The sequence below is a fragment of the Quercus lobata genome, chromosome 4 (assembly GCF_001633185.2).
Source record: "Quercus lobata isolate SW786 chromosome 4, ValleyOak3.0 Primary Assembly, whole genome shotgun sequence".
In the NCBI taxonomy this organism is placed as follows: Eukaryota; Viridiplantae; Streptophyta; class Magnoliopsida; order Fagales; family Fagaceae; genus Quercus; species Quercus lobata.
In genome coordinates, this window is record NC_044907.1 from 23,596,728 (window position 1) to 23,615,459 (window position 18,732).

General features: G+C 33.7%; 1 protein-coding gene and 1 pseudogene across 1 annotated transcript; both read right to left on the minus strand.

Moving 5' to 3' along the window:
• Positions 1-1,996: 1,996 nt before the first annotated feature.
• LOC115984866 lies at positions 1,997-6,798 on the minus strand (annotated as a pseudogene).
• A 5,902-nt stretch (positions 6,799-12,700) lies between these two features.
• LOC115984867 lies at positions 12,701-13,716 on the minus strand. Its single transcript, XM_031107863.1, has 3 exons — positions 13,133-13,716; positions 12,895-12,991; positions 12,701-12,742 (listed from the first exon to the last, which is right to left on the minus strand). The coding sequence occupies exons 1-3, from the start codon at positions 13,714-13,716 to the stop codon at positions 12,701-12,703; spliced, it is 723 nt and encodes a 240-aa protein (XP_030963723.1).
• Between the last annotated feature and the right edge of the window lie 5,016 nt (positions 13,717-18,732).

The following is an 18,732-nucleotide window of genomic DNA, read 5'->3' on the forward strand; positions in this document are numbered from 1 at the left end:
GGTAGTTGGTTTCCCCATAGGCTTGAGTCCGAGGACCATGCAATGCCTTGGTTCTGTCCAAAACCTAGTTTTCATCATCCAGGTAGTTGGTTTCCCCATAGGCTTGAGTCCGTGGACCATGCAATGCCTTGGTTCTGTCCAAAACCTAGTTTTCCTCATCCAGGTAGTTGGTTTCTCCCATAGGCTTGAGTCCGAGGACTATGCAATGCCTTGGTTCTGTCCAAAACCTAGTTTTCATCATCCAGGTAGTTGGTTTCCCCATAGGCTTGGACTATGCAATGCCTTGGTTCTGTCCAAAACCTAGTTTTCCTCATCCAGGTAGTTGGTTTCCCCATAGGCTTGAGTCCGAGGACTATGCAATGCCTTGGTTCTGTCAAAACCTAGTTTTCCTCATCCAAGTAGTTGGTTTCCCCAAGGCTTGAGTCCGAGGACTATGCAATGCCTTGGTTCTGTCCAAAACCTAGTTTTCCTCATCCAAGTAGTTGGTTTCCCCAGAGGCTTGAGTCCGAGGACTATGCAATGCCTTGGTTCTGTCCAAAACCTAGTTTTCCATCTCCAGGTAGTTGGTTTCCCCAAGAGGCTTGAGTCCGAGGACTATGCAATGCCTTGGTTCTGTCCAAAACCTAGTTTTCCATCATCCAAGTAGTTGGTTTCCCCAGAGGCTTGAGTCCGAGGACTATGCAATGCCTTGGTTCTGTCCAAAACCTAGTTTTCCATCATCCAAGTAGTTGGTTTCCCCAGAGGCTTGAGTTCGAGGACTATGCAATGCCTTGGTTCTGTCCAAAACCTAGTTTTCCCTTTGTATGGGGCCTTGGCTTGCCTTTAGCTCTAAGGGAGTTAGCTACTCAGCCAAGCCCCTTGAGTTTATCTATACAGTTAACGTTACCAAGCGCCTAGTTTGTTCTATACGAGGAACTTTAGCTTTTAGGGGAGTTAGCTCTTCAGCTAAGCCCCTCGTCAAGAAACGTAGCCCCTAGTGAGATTTTATACTTGAACTCTATAACCAACGGTTAGAAATAACAGAGGAACTGTTTCGACCTACCACCTGCGCCAACACACAAGCCTCCCCACAGACGGCGCCAATTGTAGGGACACGATTCGTGGCGGACCGTGACTGTGTCGGGTTCGCACGTAAAACGGCCCTAACAATATCATTTGTAGAGCGTGGGTTTGAAAGGCTAGGCCTTGATCGATAGGCGGTGGGTTTTTCGTGGCGTTCATACAAGGTTAAACGATCGTCACCCCTAGGGTGTTTCTCCTGGAGGTGGGCTGGGAGGCTCTCGTTTTTTTGGCCATTTTTCCCAGCCCCTTCACAAGGTTACTTCCTTTTCCTTTTATACTCGCCTGTATCCATTTATCCTTCATCCACGTGTAGGGTCAATCTTTCCAAGGCTGATACTTGTCCCATCAGTCTATCCCCCAAAGTCGTTGGGGGTGGTTGTAGAAGCCAAAGAATGCGGCTCTGTCAGGTTCAGAGCATTGAATGGCAGTAAAGGCAGCTTTTCCTGGATATTTTAGATCTTTCTTCCAAGTTCCGATCCTATACCGTTTTTACCCTTCCCTTTGGGGGTACTGTGGGTCTGCCGAGGACTGAAATACCCTCGGCGGTACCCAAAGGCTGTTTTGTCGTACTTGGGCCATAATCCTCCTCGGCTTGGGCCGTTGGATTCTCCCTGGGTAGATGGGCCTGGCCCGTAAATCATTTGCACCCCACATATATATATATATATATATATATATATCATGTTTAAGTTTTGTTTTTAAGTATGAATTATGTATATTTATTTTAATACGAAAACACAAATATAAAGAAATCGGTAAGAGATTTATGTGAAGTGTTTACAGATAAAGTAAGATAAGAATAAAAAGGCATTATAATAAAATTACAATTTTAAAGTTTCAAGTTCATTATTAATCCCTACACTTGCATTTAGGAGAAAACTCCTAAAAAATTAGAAGGAAAGGAAATAAATTGAAAGGCAAGAAATTATACAAACTAGCATATAGCATTTGGTAAAGTTATGTTACCAAGCTTTGATTGTCCCCCATTATTGATGACAAATGTTACATGATGTTTCGCACTATCATAGTCAATAGTTATTTTATTACTAACATCAAATTCATGAGAATCAGATGGCTCACAAACTAAGTATTGTCTCTTCCAAGTTGGAACCAACATTGACTCACGAATGCTTTTCCATCTTTCTTAAACCTTGAAGTTCCATTGCTACTTCCTTCATATTAGGTCTATCTTCCCCTTTCAATCTTAAGCACCTCGTTGCAAGAGTCGAAACTTCTTTCAGTTGCTCTGCATTTTCTTCATTTGCTATATTCTTCTCAAGAACTTCAAACAATCTATTTTCTTCCAAAGAGGAAAGAAAATATAGAGCAAGGTTTCTCTCCTCCTCAGGTCTATCAAAAGAAATTGCCTTTTTCCCTGTTAATAACTCCACAAGAACCACTCCAAAGCTATGCACATCACTTTTCTCTGTCAATTGGCTTGTGAGCAAGTATTCAGGATCTAAATACCCGAAAGTTCCTTGCACCATTGTAGCTATGGCTTGTGTTTGGTCAAGTGGAACTAATTTTGACGCTCCAAAATCTGATACCTTTGCTGTGTGTTTATCATCTAGTAATATGTTTGAAGACTTGACATCTCTATGGATTATAGATGGAGAAGCTGCAGAGTGCAAATACGAAAGTGCTTCTGCTGATTCTATAGCTATCCTAAGACGAGTTTCCCATGGTACAAAAGAAACCTTGCTTGCATGATGTATGTACTCAAAGAGAGTACCATTAGGTACAAATTCATAAACTAGCAAAGGAACTTGTGTCTCCAAACAACAACCCAATAGTTTAACTACATTTGTGTGGTTAATTTGAGAAAGTACAACCACTTCATTGATGAATTGCTCAATTTGGCTTTCATCTACTCTTTTTGACTTCTTAATGGCAACAATTTTATCATCTTCTAAAAATCCTTTATAAACTGTACCAAACCCTCCTTGACCAATGATTAAATTTTCATGATAATTGTTGGTAGCCTTCTCCAACTCTTTTGTTGTAAATATTTTTACCATGTTAGATGAATTATCTTGTCCAGAGAGTTGTTGTTGTAATATTAAACCACCATTCTGCTGAAAGAACCTTTGCTTAAGCTTCGTTAGCTTTCTTTGATTTATTATCAAGTACAGCCAAGAGCTACAGACAAGCATAGCTATAATGCATATGCCAATACCTATATTTGAAAGAAATAAAATATTATTAATGGACTTCATAGTTTATACCTTAAACCCTATAGGCAAAAAAGTATACGGATCACTATGAAAATTTTTTTTTACATTTTTTTGGTTAGGAGATGATGCAGGCAAGAGCGTAAGATTTAAATTCATAATAATTTTATTGATGTTAATGAATATATTTACACTATTCAACTACAAAAGTTGACATTTTTTTATTCTAAAGAAAGTACAAAAATTTATCCATTATATTTCTTTGGTCGAACAAATGTAATACTCCATATATATACACAAAGAGACGTTGTATAGTTTTTTTTTTTTTTCGAAAGATTGGGAATCAAGTCAATTTAAATGTATATTATATTTGGAAGTTAAAATGATAAAGAAGAGAACAAGAGAGGTTAGTAACAATGAAAAAATTGTAGCTAGGGTACCGAGGACGCGAGGAAAAGTAAAGATAAAATATAATAAAATTCGACAATATAAGAGATCAATTTTGAGAATATTGCCATTCCAAAAAAAAAATGAGAGTATTAGCTTTCTTCAAAAGGAGAGAGAGAGAGAGAGAGAGAGAGAGAGAGAGACTATTTCACTCTCTTTTTCCATTCTCTCATTCCATGTAGATATTTCCAGATTGGCAAGACTTCAGTTAGATATATCATAATTACAGTATTTCAATTTAATCTTTTTATTTGATGATAAACAAAAGTAAATAAAAAAGATACAAACAGTAATGGAATACATTAATTCTATAAATATAGAATGAAAATTAGGTTGGTAAACAAATTGAGTTAAGTCAGATATTAAAAGTTTAAGACTGTTCATTTAATTTTGTTGTGAACACAAGGGCAGTGAGTTTAAAATATTTCCAACCACATTGAATAATCCACTTTTCTTTTTTTCCCGATAATACCAACTAATTGAATTGATAAATCTCAATCCAACAATGAGTTGAAGAAAGAAATATCAATACTATGTGGAAGTTATATGTAAACCAGTTTAAACAAAAAAATTTTACAGTTCAAATTACCTTTCATTTTTCCTGACAACCATCATTCTTTATTACTATTATTGTTATTATTATTTGGCAATCAACCGTTGAAAATCACTCTATGGTCCAAGAGTCAAAAAATAAATCTAAGATTTTTTTTATGTAGTTTCACCTTTTTTTTTTTTTTTTGGTTGAGAGGAGGTAATGGCACTTACCTCAACCATTTGAGGTTTTTTCCCCCCCTAATTTGATTGTTTCAACCATTTGAGATATAACTACAAATAATTATAGTATAGGAAAAAAAAAAGTGTTTTAATCATATGGAATTTTTTTATTCTTGGAAAAATAACACATTAAGGATATTCTAATTAAAGAATTTATATAATATAAAAAGACATCACTAAACGCAAAAAGGTTAAACCCTATAGATATAATTTCAATAATATTGGGTGTTATGACATAAATCTATAATGTAAGTGATACTAGAGACTCAAATTTTTTGATAACCTTGTCATAAGATGTTAAGAAGTTATAATTGAAACATTGCTTTTAGATAAATTCAATGTAACACTTTTTTTACAATCCACCAATCATAACATTCAATGTCAAACATTATAAGAAAAGTTATGAAAAAAAATTTATGTCACAAGACTTTTATTGTGTGAATATTCTTCAGTACAAAAAAAAAATTCACAATAAAATGCTATAAGGAAATCATATAATACTATCAGAAGTACAACTGAATACTCATACTACTTCCTCCTCTTGCATAAATGATGGCTCTCACTAAAATTTAATTAATAAAGTTCACTATTATGTGAGAGAAGAAAATATCATAGAGATGTACTCTTGAAGTACTAAATAAAAAATTAATTACTCATATATATATATATATATATGGTGCAGTCGTAATTGAAAATCAACTGCAAATTCAATAAGAGTTGTTCATGAATGTACTACAATATATATTAGTGATTAAAGGGTTGTATTTAATACATACAAACTGTTTTACACAATCAAAAATACCAAAAACCTTGACTTAAAGTCACAATTTCAATTTTTTTTACTCTATATAAAATTCTGTAAAGTAGTTTATACGCAACAAGGATTTCTTGTAATTAAGGCTCCGTTTGAAAACAATTTATTGAGATAAAATTGAAAACTTCTTGCTGAAAGTATTGTAGATAAAGGTAAAAAGTAATTGAAATTGTATAATGTGGTCCATGAATAGTATCAAAAAGTGTATTGAAATTCATGAATAGTAGTAAAAATAAGCTGAGTAATAAAATAAGCTAAATAAAACTCTTATGCCAAACCCACCCTAAATATACTTACCAATGGTGAACTTAATTGCTAGATTGGATGATGGATGGACACATGCCCCTCTGTCATCAAAATGGTACCCCATGCTGCACACACAATAATATCTTCCTGGTTCATTAACACAATCAGTGTTTTTGCCCGTACAGTTGTTATTGCCCTCTTTGCATTCGTCAATATCTGTGGTGGAAATAAAGCCCATCTTTAAGTAACTTTGAGGAAATATAAATACAAGCACGGGTTATAAGAAAGTACGTGAGCACAATTTTTGTATAACAATTCTGACATGGTTAGTAAAAGTTATTATATACTACTTATAGTTGACCATATCAAAAATCGTACAAGAAGAATACCTTGGCAACCGTCTTTGAGGTATGGGTTCCCGCGGTAACCATTTATGCAGAGACAAAAGTATCCTCCATTTTCGGAACCCTTACAAGTGCTATTCCCTCCGCATGAATAATTCTTTGTGTTCACAGCACATGTTTCATTTCCGACCGCCCATGTGTCATTTCCGACGGCCCAATCAAGAACCATTGGCATCTTCTTAGGAAGATTTCGAAGGGAATCAACTGAGAAATTGAACTTGTCTTTTTGCACAATAAAGGCATAGCTGCATGGTTTAAAACTCTGTACTTCGAAATAATTATTAAAACTATGTGCTTTCAAACTAATATTTTTCATTCCTTTAGGAATTTCCGTCTGGCAACAGCCGATCCCAGAGCAAGAGCCATTAACCGCATTACTAGCGCTTACACATACCGACATGCAGCCGAGGGAGAAAGATTCACTGTTCTTAAAACCATTAAGGTATGCGTAAGTGTCACACCCGACGGCCATGAACACGTTTTGAGTGTCAGAAATTGTGAAATAAAGGGACCAGAGGGTGGGACCATTGGGGCTATCGGAATTATTCATAGGCGCATTAGGTTGGTGGCCATGGGGACAGTCCCTGGCCGTATAGGCCGAGATCTCTATATTGTGGTCTTCGATGGAAATGTTTTTAACAATAACATCTCCATACATAGGTTGGCTTGTCAAGTTATCACAAGTGATGGAAAAACTTTCATCTAGGTAACATCCTTGATTTATTCCAAAAGGATATGGAATTTCTACACCTCCACAACTGTTCTGACAATTAGGTAGGGCTGATGGATATGATAGTACAGCTGAGGCTGAAGTAGTCACTGATAATAACACACCAACCCACGTGACTTGCAAAAGCATCTTGTGGAATCGGAAACCCATATAGCACCCAATATTTTCTGAGAAGAGAAGTTCTGTATGTGTTTCTGTACAAAACAACTTCCTATATATAGATGTTGGGTGCCGACACCCACATGTCCAGCCCACCCTTTTGCTTAGCACATTAAATGAGCTTGTTGGACAAGTGCTGAGAAGTCAGCAAAGTGAAATGGGTTTTGCTGAAGTAGCTTGACCAAAAGAGAAGAATTACATTTATCTTTTTCTTTATAATGATGTACAAAAGTCCAGCAACATTTATGAAGTGATGTAAAAAAGTTATGTGAAGATGTGATGTTAAACTTGTGAGACACGTTGAAGGAAGAAAAGAAGAAAAGGATGAAGAAATATAAAGTACACCATCCTTATCAAAAAAATAAAGTACACCATTCGGCCAGTGAGCAAGAAGAGGAGAAGGCCGAGCGAGTCTGAGGACAATATAGTCTCGAAGAATTGCGTGAGTAAAAGCAAGCAAAAGAAAAGAGAAAAATATAGATAATAAGAGAAAATTGTGAGAGATACATAGTGAGAAAGAGAGTAGTGAGTGAATAGAAAAAGAGAGTTTTTTTTTTTTTTTATTTTTTTTATTTTTTTATTTTATTATTTAAGTTGTATTTTTAAAGCATTGTAATCTCTATTTAATATAGTGAAATTATTCAGAGTTTATCTCATGATTTTTCACTTCAAGGAGAAAGAGTTTCCACGTAAATCTTTGTATTTTTGTGTGGTTATGCTTCCGCTGTGTTTGCTAAAATTTATTTTCACTTATATAGAATTTTTCCCAACAATAGATACTAGTTTTTATTTATTTATTTATTTTAGGACACAGCTTGTCCATACACGGTGGAATTTGGGATTTGAACGCGTTTCAGAATCTTATTTAATGTATTGATACACTAAACACATGCTTAACCCTCAATTTTAGAAGATGTTGGAATTTTATATGCATTAGAAAAAAAATTTGGACTTTGTGGAAACTAGTTATGTTTGATTTCGATGACGATCCGATCCGAAATAATGTTGCGTAGTTGCCGAATCACGCAAATACTGTCTTGTGCGTGTAATTATTTTTTTTCTTTTTGGCGTGTATTTTCTTTATTTTTGTTTTTCACAGGTTAGGAATTTCGTGTTAATTCCCTTCAAATTCCATGCTGGAATCTTATTTAATGTATGGAATTTTATATGCTTAACCCGTTCAAATCATATACCGGTGTTCTTACGTTTGTATTGAATTTGCAACAGTTATCCATGCCGTCAGAACTTCTAGAGGCCATGATGCTGAGACTTAGATAAAGTCGTCAGAACGAGTCAATAATACAATGAAGGTGGAATGAGAGAGGAGTTCAAATCCCATTAACACACTACCCTACCAATGCATATTTACCTGGAACAGAACAAAGCAGGGAAGTCAATTGCAGACACCTCCTTAGTTAATAGTTACATCTCAATTCTCAAGTAACTCAAACGAGCAAATAGTATTAAATTTTATTGAAAGAACTTCAGCACAGTATGAGTTTCGACCTTCCCAAAATGATGTGCAACTTTGTTCGAATCGTAATCTCCCAACAACATAAATATATTCTTTAAAACTACTTGTTCAAATTTTATTTGGTCTACGCAACGGCCAAACTGCCAAAGCCCATAACGTCCCAACAACATAAATATATTCTTTAAAACTACTTGTTCAAATTTTAATTGGTCTACGCACTGGCCTAACTGCCAAAGCCCATAACGTATAATGACCCTCTCTCTCTCTCTCTCTCTCTCTCTCTCTCTCTCTCTCTCTCTCTCATTCATTATACGTTATGGGCTTTCGCAGTTCGGCCTCGGCCTAGTCTCCAAGAGAGAGAGAGAGAGAGTCATTATACGTTATGGGCTTTGGCAGTTTGACTAATGTTCTTCAAGATGGGTTTTGTAGAACGTAAGTCAAACTGAATGGTTCTACATTATTGGTGTGCTCAATCTTCTACCTTTACTGGGTAAATTTTCTAGTTACTTGTTTTTATACACATTCAAAACTTAAACATTGGAAAATGGTTCTGCACACTTAGATTTTTTTTAATAATAATTTAATAGTTACAAGAATGGAAGAGAGGAGTTCAAAGCCTTAGTAATAAATTTGATATCGAATCATGAGAGACACATTTCATCTATGACTTTTTTTCCTCTTTTAAAATAAATATTTTAGCTTCCTTTGGGGTTAATGCCCAAATATAATGTTTAGGGGTGTTATTAGAACTGCAATCAATATTAGAGATAACCCATTCGATTATTTATGGAATAAAACCCCCCAAAACAATTGGAAGCATAAGACCCATATGTGATATCAAAAGACAACAATACATAATCCATAAGATCATATAAATTAATACGTGACACATTAAGAACCATGGTTCTCTTATTTAAAAAAAAAAAAAAAAAAGTAGAAATCCAAGTGCTTGCTCACTCCCAAGTGTAGGAGATCGTAACAATATAATTCTCGGAGTACCAAGGTCAAATCACAAGGAGCAGGGTAAATTCAAAGATAATATATTTAAAAAACAATTTGGGTAAAAAATAAAAGTACTTTTGCTTGGTGATTGTTGACAAGAATAATAATAAAAACTGATTTAAATCAATAATATAAATATCAGGGCATCGGGGTGTTTCCCTATATCGATATGATATTCTTTGTGATTTAAGAAATTATATATTTCATAATTGATTGTTCTTATACAATTAAATAATTATGATTCGGTTGAACAAAGACAATTCAAGAACGCATAATAACCTAGATTAATAATGCGGTTAGAAAAGTTTTCAGAAAAAACTCATTCACTTTAAAACTTGATTTCTATTTGAAACTATTAGAAATTCATCTAAAAAATAAGAAAAACATGATTGAACTTATTGAAAGCATTGAAGAACTAATACATCAAAAGAAATCTAATTGAACAATCAAATATGTTATTGATAAATTTCTAGAAAGAATCATATTGAATATTCATATTATATAGAAGAAACATAACCCTAGCGATAGCAAAGAGTTTAGGTTGCCATTAGAGAAAGGAAAATACAAGTTTTTCTCTATCCAAAATTCGTTCTACACAGCTTCCCTTCAAAACCCTAACGTCAAAAGTGTCCAAAGAAAATAAAACTTTTACTATTTTAATTTTCGTCCAGATTTACAATAGTAAATTGTGAGTTAATTTCAGCCTTCAAAAATTGTGAACTTTTGAAAAACTCAAAACTGAAACGTTGTAGATATTTAAGTCACAGTTCTAACTCATCTAGCCTTGTGTCAATTGGATTTTTGAGGAGAGATATACGCCTAAAATACTAATCAATACTCAAATCTAATTTTTCCTTCTTAGATTCTACCTCTTTGATTTCTTTCCTTATTTGAAGCTTCCAAACATGGTAGACGACCCAAGCACTCCAGCTGCACCTCTTTAGACATTTAAGCATGGTCCTTTAGCTCCACTTTAATTCTTGTTTGGCCTCCATTCTCTCACAAACTCCTGTAAACTTATCTTTTTCACATGATTTCTTAAAAGTATAAAATTACACACAATGAATGACATCTTATTCAAGAAATTATGTAAAGATAAATAATAGGGATTAATGCAAATCATGACTTAATTATATAAATTTAGTAATAAGGAAATAACACTCACATAAATATATAACAAGTATACATTTTAAGCCATTATCACACCCCCTCCCCCCAACTTAAATCTTGCTAATCCCTAACAATCCATAAAGCACCCATGTCTACTGAAAGTGAAAAATTAAAACTAAAATACAAGCCACTTTCGTAGGCTACATGACTGCACTTCCCATGTGCAGCAAGTCTTTGAACGACTAGGTCACCCCTAGTGGACGAGTTTAATCTCGTGAGGGTTTACAGTAACTCTACCCACAAAAGTCAAAGGTTTCTTGAAAATTCCTACAATAAATGTTAGTCTACTTTATCATTATATCATACAAATGAACTTTCAATTTTTGAGTTGGGATACTATTCATTATATTAAAGAGATTTCACTAGCTTCACTTTTGGAGTGTGTGTGTGTGCATAGCCCATCCAATCAAACCGGTTTTTCCAAACATGCGTAGACCAAGAATAATCTAGATTAGCCTCTACTCCAAAACCTGTCTTAAGTCATCAACACTCTGAAAGAACACACATAGAAGTAATGACTTTTTTTTTTCTCTCTCTCTCTCTCTTCAAATCACATGTGAACAAAAAGGAAAGAAGAAGATTTAAGAATATCACATGTGTATACAAAAACAGCCTCTAAAACAACGAAAAAAGATCTCTTGGAAAGGATGTTGAATTCCTGGAAACATGAGGTTAATACCATTCTCATCCCCAGTTTTTATCTCAAACACATACCAGCCATGCACCTTTAGGATTAAGTAGGACTTTAAGGTCAGTGATAGTATAATCTTATGGCTAGGTAAAGGCAAACTGCTCTTTTCGAAATATGAGGTATATGAATCAAATGCAAAAAATTAAAGCCAAACTCAACTCATAGAAATAACAACCAACTTGAATCAAAACAACATTTACTTAACTATATAACTTTTCTGAAATATATAAGAGATGTATAAGACACCAACGATTTATTGATTGATTATGTATGTCTCCTCTTTTTTTTCTTTTTTCTTTTTTTTTTTTAAAGAAAAGGGAGATAGTGGTGGTATCTAAACGCATCAATTGCTCAAAACTTGAACCCCCAAGACAATACCCATAAATAAAAATATTTTGTGATATTGTAGAAGTATTTCTCATAACTTAAATGATGGTGACAATGGTTAATGTAAAGGTAGGCTGAATATTTATTTAGCTGGTGACACAAGATTGATGGCCTTAAGCTCTCATCTCCTAAAATTCCACATAAACCAGCATGCCTAAGAACAAAAATAAGTAGGATCATGGTATATCTCCCCATAATGTTTCCAGTAGTCAACCAAAAAATATAGAGATCTTTTACAAAAACTAAAGCATATGAGAGAAATTTAAGAGTTCAAACAAAGATATACTCTCACAAAGAAAAAGCAAGGCTCAAGAACTCTCTATATGGGTTGAGTTTCAGCTTATATCTATCTTGTTCATGATCCATGCATATCCAACATCCTACCATCCGCTAACCCAGCTATTGTGCTCAAAAGTTTTCAATTGTGCTTTTCATGAAAGGGCCTTAATGTAACAAATAGTATAACCAACTCAGATTCCATCACATTATATAAAAATAAAGCTTATAACTCTTCTGCCTTCAAATTCAATTATTATTATTATTTTTTTAAAGAATTGAAAAGTTGCAACCAAAAAGAAAGAACGAAAATCATGCAAGGTGCAGCAAAATGTGTAGATCTCTCCCCCCAACTAAAATATTGCATTGTCCTTAATGTATCAAAGCCAAAATAAACTCAAGTATAAAGGGAAGAACTTGCCTTAAGCATTTAATTTTTTTTTTTTTTTTTTTTTTGAAATTTCTTTCACACCTGCAAATGTTAGCTAAAAAAAAAAAAAAAAAAAAAAAAAAAAAACAGAAAGAAAAGAAAATTAAAACAAATATGGTACAATTTCATAAGGCTCTTTCAGAGTTCACGTAGCATCCCTATAGGCAGGGATCTCCAGTAACATAGTCTCCTCCTCTGGTATAACTCCCCCTAAGAATGGTGTTAACCTTTATCCATTTACTTTCAAAATCCTATCATCCCTAGGGTCCTCAACTACTATAGCTCCATGGTTAAACACTTCCCTTACAATGAAAGGGTCATCCCACCTAGGTTTTAACTTACCTGGGCTTAAATATGCATATTTAAGACCACCGAGCAGTGGCTTAAGCTCCAGATGTGGTGCCTCTTCACTTGAATGCATGAGCTTTTTTTCATTTTCTAGTAGCTCCTCAAAGCAAGGCTTCTATCCTTTATTAATTGCCATCATTTGTTGTTCTTCCAAAACCTGTGAGGAATCCAACAAAAAAAAATTTTTAGATACATGAATATGACATTCTAAATCATAAGAACCAACAGAATTATTAAGAAGAGTTTCAAGAGGACCAAAAAACAATTTTTATTAAACTCTTCTTGAACCACCGCCCTAATAAGGTTCACATAAGCACAGTCATCATCTTCATGTGGTTGTTTAGCCACATGAAATATGTTTAGCTCCAAAGTCATGGAACCAAAAATGAGTTGCATTCTTCCTTTCCTGCAATTAATTAAAGCATTAGTTATGGCAAGAAAAGGTCTACCCAAAATAATATGGGTATGAACACTAGTATGTAAAACAGGTTGGTAATCTAGAACAATAAAATCAACTAGATAATAAAATCGTGCAATTTTCACCAACACATCCTCAACAATCCCTCTCGATTCCCTTATAGAGCGATCAGCCAACTGTAAAGTTATTGAAGTAGGTTTTAACTCAACAAGTCCAAGTTTTTGATATACACTAAAAGGGATCAAATTAACACTTGCCCCAAGATCTAGCAATGCATGCTCCATGATGTAATCTCCAATAGTACAAGAGATTGTTGGACAACCTGAATCGTTATACTTTGGTGGGGTCTTATGTTGGATAACTGCACTTACTTGTTCTGCTAGGAATGCAGTCTTCTTCACATGATGCTTTCTCTTAATGGTACATAGGTCCTTAATTACCTTGGCATATGCAAGCACTTGCTTGATAACATGCAATAATGGAAAATATATCTTGACTTGATGCAAATGCTCTAATATCTCAGATGTGGTGTCCAATTTCTTAGGTAATTTTAAGGCTTGTGGAAATGGTGGAGGGATTGGGCATTGTTCAATGTCATCAAGCCCAAGTGACTCAGTTTCATCCTTCTCTTTTTCAACTAGGGTCTCCTTAGATTTCTTAGTTACAAAAGGAGAACTTTTATCAATCTCTTTACCACTCCTCAAAATGGTCATAGCTTTTACTTCCTCTTATTTATCTTTAGAGCCAATTTTTAGATTTTGATTGATGGGATTGGGTTGAGTTTGGGAAGAAAGCTTCCCTCTCTCTGTCCTACTCAATGAATTTGTAAGCCTAGTTATATGACTCTTGGTCTCTCTTACCTCTTCATCTAGCCTAGTGAGCATGGATTCAAACTTTTGATTTTGCTCACTTTGCCTTTGAATGAAAGTACTAAGTGCATCCTCCAAGGAAGGTCTAGATGATGATGATGATGATGCATGTGATGGATTAAAATTCCTTGGAGCAAGAGGATTCAACACATTGTCACTCTTATAACTCAAATACGGATGGTTTTGCATATTTGGTTGTAATTGTTAGAATATGAAGAATTATTTGGCCAGTATGAATTAATTGCATGTACTTGTTCTTCTAGCACATTCAAGAATGATGAAAGTGATGCACATTCATTTGTAGCATGGTTTATCTCATGACAAATTTTACACACCTCCATTGGGTCCTCTCTAAAGGTAGCACTAACACTCTTACTTCCTTTCATTTTGAGTGCCTCTATTTCTTTAGTTAACATGCTGATTTTTGCACTCATGTTATCATCTTCCCTCAACTTGAAAACACTTCCACTAGAAGTGGTAGTGTTAGTTCTAGTCCTATTAGTGGAGTCCATTGAGCTAGGTCCAGTCCATGTGTTAGAGTTTTCAGCTATCTCATCAAGATAATCCATTGCATCTTTGGGTTCTTTTTGTAAAAAGTCCGCTCCGCATGAGAGTTGAACAAACTGTCGGTCCCTAGGTGTAAGTCCTTCATAAAAATAGCTAACTAATCTCCAATCTTCATACCCATAAGTTGGGCAGAAATTGAAAAGATCTCTGTACATTTCCTAAACTTGGTATAAGGTCTAATTTTCTCCTTGAACAAAATTAGCTATCCTTCTTTTTACTTGCTGGACTTTGTGGGGAGGAAAATGTTTCTTAAAAAACTCTTGGGCCATCTCTCCCCAATTACCTATAGACCTAGGTTTCAAGGTGTAAAGCCAACTTCTTGCCTTATCCTTAAGAGAAAAGGAAAGAATCGTAACTTAGCAGTCTCAATAACATTTTGTGCATTGAAACTACTTATTACCTCTTCAAAAGCTCTAACATGGACATAAGGATTTTCATTTTCTTGTCCACTAAAGTTAGGAAGTATTGCTAATAAACCTTGTTTCACTTCTACATGTGGAACATTACGAGGAAACATGATGCATGAAGGAATAGAATTTTGTGTGGGATGCAACAATTCATACATAGTTCTTTTATTCTCCTCAGGATTATTATGTGTTTCATCACCCATAATTGATAAAGAAGGTGAAGGTGAAGGTGTGTCAAAAAGATTACCAAAGTAAGTTTCAAAAATTTCTAATCTACCTCTCTCTTTTCTAACCCAAATGCTCATGCAATAATGAATCCACAATCAAATCAAATAAAATAAAATAAAACAGAAAAATAAAAACAAAATAAGGGAAAAAATGGAACAAAGTTACCAATAGAAGAATTTCTACCGGCTGTGCTTTGCTCCCAAAAAGATTTCCTTTGAATACGCAATAGTTCCCTGGCAACGGCGCCAAAATTGCTTACTCACTCCCAAATACAAGAGATCTTAGTAATATTATTCTCGGTGTACTGAGGTCAAATCAGAAGGAGCAGAATAAATTCAAAGACAATATAATTAAACAACAATTTGGGTGAAGAAGAAAAGTACTTTTGCTTGGTGATTGTTAACAAGAATAATAATAAAAACTTATTTAAATCAATAATGTAAATACCAGGGTATTGAGGTGTTTCCCTATATCGATATGATATTATTTGTGATCTAAGAAATTATATATTTCATAATTGATTGTTCTTATACAATTAAATACTTATGATTCGGTTGAACTGAAACAATTCAAGAACGCATGATAACCTAGATTAATAATACGGTTAGAAAAGTTTTCAAAAAAACTCATTCACTTTAAAATTTGATTTCTATTTGAAACTATTAGAAATTCATCTAAACAATAAGAAAAACATGATTGAACTTATTGAAAGCATGGAAGAACTAATAGATCAAAAGAAATCTAATTGAACAATCAAATATGTTGTTGATAAAATCCTAGAAAGAATCACATTGAATATTCATACCATATAGAACAAACATAACCCCTAGCACCAGCAAAGAGTTTAGGCTGCCATTAGAGAAAGGAAAATACAAGTTTTTCTCTGCCCAAAATTCGTTCTACACAGCCTTCCTTCAAAACCCTAACGTCAAAAGTGTCCAAAGAAAATAAAACTTTTACTATTCAGATCTGTCAAGATTTATGAAGCTTCTGTATAAGCCTTCCTCGTGATTTAGATCTCATTTCTCTCGATCTCTCTCGACAGTTTCTGACCTCTCAACTTCCCAAACCTCTCTCTCTCACTCAAATTTACTTTCCCACTCATTTTTCGGTCTCAAGATCTGCTTCTCTCTCTGGTATTATTCTTTTTCATCCTTTTATCATGCATTTCACATCTTTTGACCTAGAATTTGGGGTTTTTGAAAATTTTTGGGGTTTTTCAAAATTTTTGAGGTTTTTGTAAAATTTCTGGGATGGGTTTGTGTTTAAATGATGTCAAATCATCATACACTGCATTTCATGAGCATTTCAACTATATTGTCATGCATTTTAGATGTGTGCTCTATATGTTGTCTCATTGTGTGCTGCTAGGATTGGATTGGACTAAGCCCATGATATTTTTACTATTGCATATCACATGCTCATGCATTTTCATGCAAAAATGGGAAAGGGGGTCAATTTGTCAACTCTGCAAAAACTAATTTTGAAAAATAATTGGGTCGAAAAAAATAGCCTTTTGCATTGGGTTACCAAACAAACACTAAAAAGTTAGACGATTTAGCTAAAATTCTAACTCTATCAGTGATTCAATATTTTCTCCCATCGGTTATTATTCCAAGGTAATGTAAAGTACTAAAAAAATGTATTTTCTTTTATAAAAAAAAAAAAAAAAAAATGTGCAATGAAAAGCACAACAAAAGACAATGTTAAATTTCATAAGGTAGGATATTTACAAAAAATGGTCTTTAACAACTACTTGATAGATTGACTACCACTTCGCTCACCTGAATTCTTCCAATGCACCTGCTATGTAATCTAACAAAATTATTGATATGTATCCCAAAAAAAAAAAATAAAGTAAGGTTTAAATGTAAGAAAAATAATGGACAAAAATAATAAGAGAAATAATAAGAGGAAGAGAGAGCACAACTTAGAACATGTACACTAAAATAATTATTCAAACCCGATAACCATAAAAAATAAATAAATAAATAAAAAAGATAATATATATACATCATTCTAAATTATAATTATCCCAAGTTATTAAACCTTTACTCAAAAAAGTCAAAGAGAAAAAGTGTGAATTTGGGGTAGATTAGAACTTCAGAAAGTTCCAGAAACGCACTTCATACGCAAAATCAATTCCACTTTCTAGGAACCAAATAGGCAAAGAGTCCCAGACCCAGTTAAATTGTTCTAGACTCCCCAAAACCCCATACTTTAAATAAACCCGTTCATTCAATCACATCTCTCTCTCTCTCTCTCTCTCTCTCTCTCTCTCTCTTTATATATATATATATATATATATATATCTACAACACCAACATATATCCTTTCGCCACAACAACAACGTACCTCAAAAAATTTGATACTCCAAACAGTAATCAAACTACTTAGATGAAAACAAAGTAAGGGACTTACATTTTTTCCATTGACTATACTTCAATTCCAAAGTCCAAATGTAATCTCCATATCCCAGTGCACGTTCCTTGAAGTTTAGATATGAAAATTTTGAAGATAGACACCCAGTATCTGTTACTTGAAGAAATATATCCTTTTACGTGTTCTTTGAAGAAATATCTAATGCATGTTCCTTGAATAAATATATATATTTTGAATTAAACAATAATCTATATTAACAAGAACATTCTAACCACATGTTTTTGTTCTTTTTTATTTTATAAAGGAAAAACATAGTTAATCTAACATATTTTAAGCAAAAGGATCCTGATTAGCTATGGGACTCAAAAGTCAAAACTTACGTGCATGAACCCTAACCAAATTCTAGTTCACTTCGAGTTGTAGTTCTCACCATGGGTCAATTTCTTATGCTAGGGTGAACTTTTTGATCCCTTTTCAGTTAGGAATATACCTCTCCAGTTTATACAAAGAGGGTTTTTTTTTTTTTGGTGGACAGTGTTGATTAACCCTGATTCTCCTCTTTTTCTTTTCTTTTTTTAAATATTTTATTAATTCTCCATTTATTGTCTAAATTAGACTCTCTTCAAAACAAAAACATTTCAAATCAAGAAGTTAGAATTGATCAAATTGTATGATCAAGTTACTATTGCAAAGTAAATACTTATTTTTTTGAAGCTTCAAAAAAATTAAAATTCCAATTATTATTATTTATTACAATTTACGTATTATAGTATTTTAATCTTTAAAGCAAGTAAGGAAAAGCAATTTAAGTATTTAAGCTTTTATAGGCTCTTTCTTAATTATGTTCTTTCGCAATTAAAAGTTTTCTTTAGTTAATCAAGATACATAAAGCATCCAACAAGATAAAGAAAAAGGTAGGTGAAATAATTAAAGAAATTATGCATTATCCACTTGGAATCATCTGGTATTTAAATGTCTATCATACATGAGCAATCCAAAGGGTAGTTAGGAAGGCTTTCTTTTTTTCTTTTGTACAAATTTTTGGGAGACTACTTTCAACAGCGGACCGTCGATTCTTACAGTGGACTTTTCTACTATGAATAGGATGATGAAAACCCATTTACAAACATTAAAATCAATTGAAAAGCAGCAACTTATTTAACTAAATGAGGAGCATAAAAACAACCCAAAAAGTATAATTCTAATTTCTACAACAAAACAGAGCTATCAGAGAAGCAAAAATAAGTATGGTTTTGAAAATCAAAAAAAAAAAAAA

What these genes read in the sequence shown, in the direction of transcription:
- LOC115984867 (XM_031107863.1), bottom strand. Translation starts at nt 13,716, where the DNA reads ATGACCATTTTGAGGAGTGGTAAAGAGATTGATAAAAGTTCTCCTTTT. An exon ending in AGAGGGATTGTTGAGGATGT is followed by an intron (nt 12,992 to 13,132) that starts GTTGGTGAAAAT and finishes AATTAATTGCAG; the next exon opens with GAAAGGAAGAATGCAACTCA. An exon ending in AAGATGATGACTGTGCTTAT is followed by an intron (nt 12,743 to 12,894) that starts GTGAACCTTATT and finishes GATTCCTCACAG; the next exon opens with GTTTTGGAAGAACAACAAAT.